The following is a 5,005-nucleotide window of genomic DNA, read 5'->3' as shown; positions in this document are numbered from 1 at the left end:
TGTTTTTCTTTTGATTCAGACCAGATTACATGTTTTGTTTTTTTTTTTATAGACACTTAAACTGAAATATTATGATGCATTGGATTCAGAAATCCAATTAATAAATAAATAAGAGGAAAGGTTGTAGTTGTATAATTGAAAACTGTTTAAGAGCATCACCAAAAAATATGTAAAGGAAATTAACAAAGGGGGGAAAAGTAGAATAGAACAGAAAAGAAAGAGAAGAATGTGAAGGGACAAGGGGGAGAGAAAAGGACAAAATCAAAGAGGAATAGATGATCATGAAATAGAAAAAAGAAATTAAAAGGAGATAAAAGCAGAAAATGACAATGAAACTGATAAAAAAACAAACAAGAAAAGCAGTCAAGAAATGTAAGAGCAGAGAGTAAAAAATGAAATCACGAAATCACATCAAAGAAAAGAAAGTAAAAGAAGAGAAATATGTGTGTCGCTTGACTCACAGCTAAATGTCTATTTGTGACCACGAGGGGGCGCCAGCGGGCCGCTTTGGGAGCGTCCACCATGGCGCTCAGCTCGGCTGCAATAAAACAGATCGTGTGTCAGACTTCAGGTAAACAAACCCAAGACAGGATGAGGAGTTACAAACACTTTTCCTACTGGTGCAGAGTAGAAATATATCTCGCTGATAACAGAACATCTTTTTAGATCCAAACATACTGACTGACAAAAACCTACAATTTAATTTCAAGTATTCCAAATGTGTGCACGTATCCACACATACTTTCTTTTGATTCTGCAGCTGATGACATTGTTTTCCACAGCACCAAAACGCTACATCTGGCTGGGATCGCAATTATTTCTATTATGGCATGTAGGGACTAGGTCCGACTCAAGGTGATTTGCTTCCCTTAATTTATCAACTCGTGTTCTGCACACTTATCGTGTATGTTTTTCAGCTCTTTGAACATTTCAAATCACATTTTCCCCATGAGTGTCTATTAGTTTTCACACTGATTCTTGTCATAACATTATTTGTTGCCTCGAATTTGAGTTCCAGGCCCTTGCTCTGAGCATCGCTCGTAAACACTTAACCACAGCAGCTGAAGGACATTTTACAGAAATTCATAAAAGTCATGATTATAATGCAAGGCCGCGCACATAAATAATCAAATAAAATAGCTTGCTGTCAGTGTTACGCCATTTGTTTTTTAACCAAGAGCTCAATAAACGTGCAGGAGTGCAGTATTTTATAAAACAAATACGATTTAATGACAAAAAGCATATAGAAATTGTGCAATCGTTGATTTCTTTTTCCCCTCTTCGTTTGATCACAGATTTCAGGTCAATGCTTTTTTTGTTTTGGTTTTGATTTTTTTTTTTGTTTTCCTTCCACCACAGAAACTCAAATTCAGTTTGAGGATTGCATGACGTGCAGTCAGGATTACGATAAATAGATTTTATTTTTTTTTAATTCAGGGCGAATTACAGGAGAATAAATAAAGAAAATGTATTGCCGAACATCGTGTTAAATATTGCTGTGAATTAAAAAAAAAAAAAAAAACAGCATTGAAAAAGTGATTTTGACTGGGACTCATAGTTATTGAAATGAAAAGAAAGGAAAAAAATAAAGCCCCAAGTGCATTCAAGTAGAATCATGTACCTCAACTGGATTTGAGCTTCTGTGTTTCTATATTTTCTTCAGGATTTAGTCAGAAAAATGATTCTCCAACCCGTGGATTTCCCCACACAAAACCTCCACCATCAGATCAGATTAGATCAGATCATTATTATTCACAGGATTTAAGTGGCACAAAAACACGTGTCTTGTGTTTGTGCTTTGGCACAGACTGACAGAGAAAACTGAACGAACATACAAACAAACGAAGCAATACAAAAACGAATGGAAATACATCCCACAGATCGTCTTCTCCGTGAATGAATTACTCATACAGCAGTAGTAGAAGTAGTAGTGTGGCCACCAGAGTGGCCAGAGCTGGTACCAGGATAGATTCAGTGTCTGTCATCATTATTTATATTATTGTTATCCTTTTTTACTTCTATAGGAAAGGAAGGCAAGATGGGCTGGATTGCTTTGAGTGTTTCCAGCCGGACAGTCTCGGTCTTTCTCATCACAGCATTTTGGAAAAGTACAGAAATAACAAACAGCAAAAAACACACTGTAAACAGGCGCACAGAAATGTCTGCACAGAAAGGAAAGCATTAAAGTCAACCAACACGCAGTCTCCCGCAGTACAACACATTATTATTATTATTATTATTATTATTATTATTATTATTATTATTATTATTATTATTATCATCATTATTATTATTATTATATTGGATTTAAATTGCCATAATTCATATCGATATATTAAAGGCTTTTTTCAATAAATTGGTAATCTTCTTTGCTTTATTTAATATAATATAAATACATATATTTGAATCTATTTGGTTGGGTGTTTTCCACCCAGCCTTCTCTAAACATAATAACAACAATAACAACAATAACAATAATAATAATAATAATAATAATAATAATAATAATAATAATAATAATAATAATGATAATAATAATAATAATAATAATAATAATTAGGCTGGTATTGGTTGGATTTTGACATTGTTCCGCAGGTGTCTGCCATTTCAGCCCGGTCTTGCTACAAGCTGTGAAGAACCCCTGTTGCTTTTGTTATGACGGAAAGATGGCGTTTATTTACCCACACTGACTGCGACTAAATCATCCTGCCCCGAGCTTGTTTTGATGTTTCCCCCCGGTGGACAGCTCCCGTCCACATCACACTCTGCCTTCCGTTAATGACAACGTTACATAATGACACACCTGGATCGAAGGTGTAGAAAAGCGTCGCAGTTTATTTTTCTTTCTTTCTTCTTTTGTTATTTTTTTGGTTTGCACACGCAGCCTCTGCGCACAGCTATGAGTATTTGTAGCGCTCCAGTGTGTCCCCACTGTGTGTGTGTGTGTGTGTGTGTGTGTGTGTGTGTGTGTGTGTGTGTGTGTGTGTGTGTGTGTGTGTGTGTGTGTGTGTGTGTGTGTGTGTGTGTGTGTGTGTGTGTGTGTGTGTGGGTCCAACATGTCAACTGGCCGGGGTCCAGTTCTGAGCGCAGCAGCACAGAGAAGTAAAGGAAACCGAGTCCGTGTGTCGCTGTGGATGGATGAAAGTGGGGTCACTGCACCGGAGTCTGTCCTCCGTGGTGCGGTGGAGTGTCCCCGTACATGTCCTCTCCCCCCGCTATTTGTCCCCCAACGGGTGTCATCCTCTTCTCCTTCTGCCGCCGGTTACAAAACCAAACCCTCACCACCTCCTTCTCCAGCTGCAAGCTGTCCGCCAGGGAGTTGATCTCCGCCGCTCCGGGTTTTGGACATTTGAGAAAATGGCTCTCCAGAGCGCCTTTGACGCCCACCTCGATGGAGGTTCTCTTTTTCCTTTTCCTCCCCTGTGCCGCGATTTTATCCAGGCTGGTGGGACTCCCCGAGGTGGAGTCCGCCTCCTCCAGCCACTTGTTCAACAGCGGCTTGAGTTTGCACATGTTTTTGAAGCTGAGCTGAAGCGCCTCGAACCTGCAAATGGTGGTCTGAGAAAACACGTTCCCGTACAGCGTCCCGAGAGCCAGACCCACGTCCGCCTGCGTGAAGCCCAGCTTGATCCGCCGCTGCTTGAACTGCTTAGCGAACTGCTCCAACTCGTCGGAGGTCGGCGTGTCCTCGTCCGACTGGTCCTGGTGGCCCCCGTGCTGGTGGTGGTGTGAGAGAGACTGCTGGTGGGCCCCCGGGCCGCCTCCGTGCTCACTGAGGTGCGGGCTGTGGCTGTGGTGGTCCTCGTCCCGCAGGGGGTGGTGGTGCATCCCCCCTTGATCTCCCCCCGGCATCAGTCCGAAGCCGGACTGGGAGTACACCAGACTCTGGCCCTCAGACGTCGCCATGGCGGAGATGTGCGTGGTGGCCGTGCTGGTGCGCCATGCTCTGCCGTCGTGATGCGCCTGCTGGTGCGCGAGGTGAGGGTGTCGCTGTTGCTGCTGCTGCTGCTGCGGCTGCTGCTGCTGCTGCTGCTGCAGACTGCTGGAGTTCTGCAGCTCCTCTCGGTCACTGTCATGCAGCACGGGCTTCACGTCCTGCTCTCCGAGGGGACTGGATGGCCACTGCGCTCCGCTGTCACCGTGAGACAGCGCCGTGATCCACTGGTGCGCGTGGCTGAGCGGATGCCCAGCGCCCGGTAACGTGCCGTAGTCGTTCTGGAGCAGGGTGTGCGCGTCCCTGTACGCAGCCGCCTGCTGCATGCTCCCGGACTCCGAGTGCGGCGGCGGCGCGCTGCTGGGGGTGGTGAGGACGCTGTAGTGGTTGGACGTTGCGGTCGCCATAACTATCGGAGCCAGAGTGATAGCTGGAGTTAAAAGGAAGCTGTTTTGACAGTAACTCTTTTGCGCCACGGGGCAGCTAGGCGTCTCTCTCCAGCATCTCCCGGGCGCTGTGCCAAGGGGACGCAGAGGCGCGCACCTGTGGTCCGCCTCGCTCCGCTCTTTATTGGCCAAGAACGGTTGACAGATGTGGTTACCCCTGACAGCACCCCGCTCATTGGTCACGGGAGATTGTACAGAAACCCCAATCACTCTGCCCAACAATGCTCGCAGTCCTGCAGCATGCGAGAGTACAAAGTGGAGGGAGAAATCTGGCTGCCGAGAGTAAACAGAAGAAGCTTTACTATACAAAACGGAAAATGAGATTTCTTTTTGGTTAAAGCAGTTTATTAACCTTGATGTAGGTCACTGGGTCACGAGTATGTGTTCGTGCGCCAAAAACGCTGCGTAAAAGTTACTTGCAAAAATCAATTTACCCACTAAATTTAATTGCGTTAGAAGGGTGATTTTTGTAGTGGAAAATTAAGATATTTAGGGGTTTCAATGCCATTAAGTGACAAAAACCTTAATCTTATTTTGGTTCTTCAATTGCAAAGTTGAACATTTGGAGGCTGTGGTGCGCCATGAAGCAGGGAGCAGTGGTGGTGAGGAGAAACTTCCAGCTGCC

At 44.4% G+C, this 5,005-nt stretch overlaps 1 protein-coding gene across 1 annotated transcript; it reads right to left on the bottom strand.

The window, feature by feature from the left end:
* Positions 1-3,150: 3,150 nt before the first annotated feature.
* On the bottom strand, positions 3,151-4,557 carry pou3f2a (POU class 3 homeobox 2a; the record flags this gene model as incomplete). Its single annotated transcript, XM_080491249.1, has 1 exon — positions 3,151-4,557. Exon 1 carries the CDS (start codon positions 4,339-4,341, stop codon positions 3,151-3,153), a length of 1,191 nt encoding a protein of 396 aa, XP_080347375.1. The 5' UTR covers positions 4,342-4,557.
* Between the last annotated feature and the right edge of the window lie 448 nt (positions 4,558-5,005).

Source organism: Lipophrys pholis, assembly GCF_963383615.2.
Source record: "Lipophrys pholis genome assembly, chromosome: 21".
NCBI lineage: Eukaryota > Metazoa > Chordata > Actinopteri > Blenniiformes > Blenniidae > Lipophrys > Lipophrys pholis.
The sequence above is the reverse complement of the archived record's forward strand: the minus strand, read 5'-3'. Positions and strand labels throughout refer to the sequence as shown.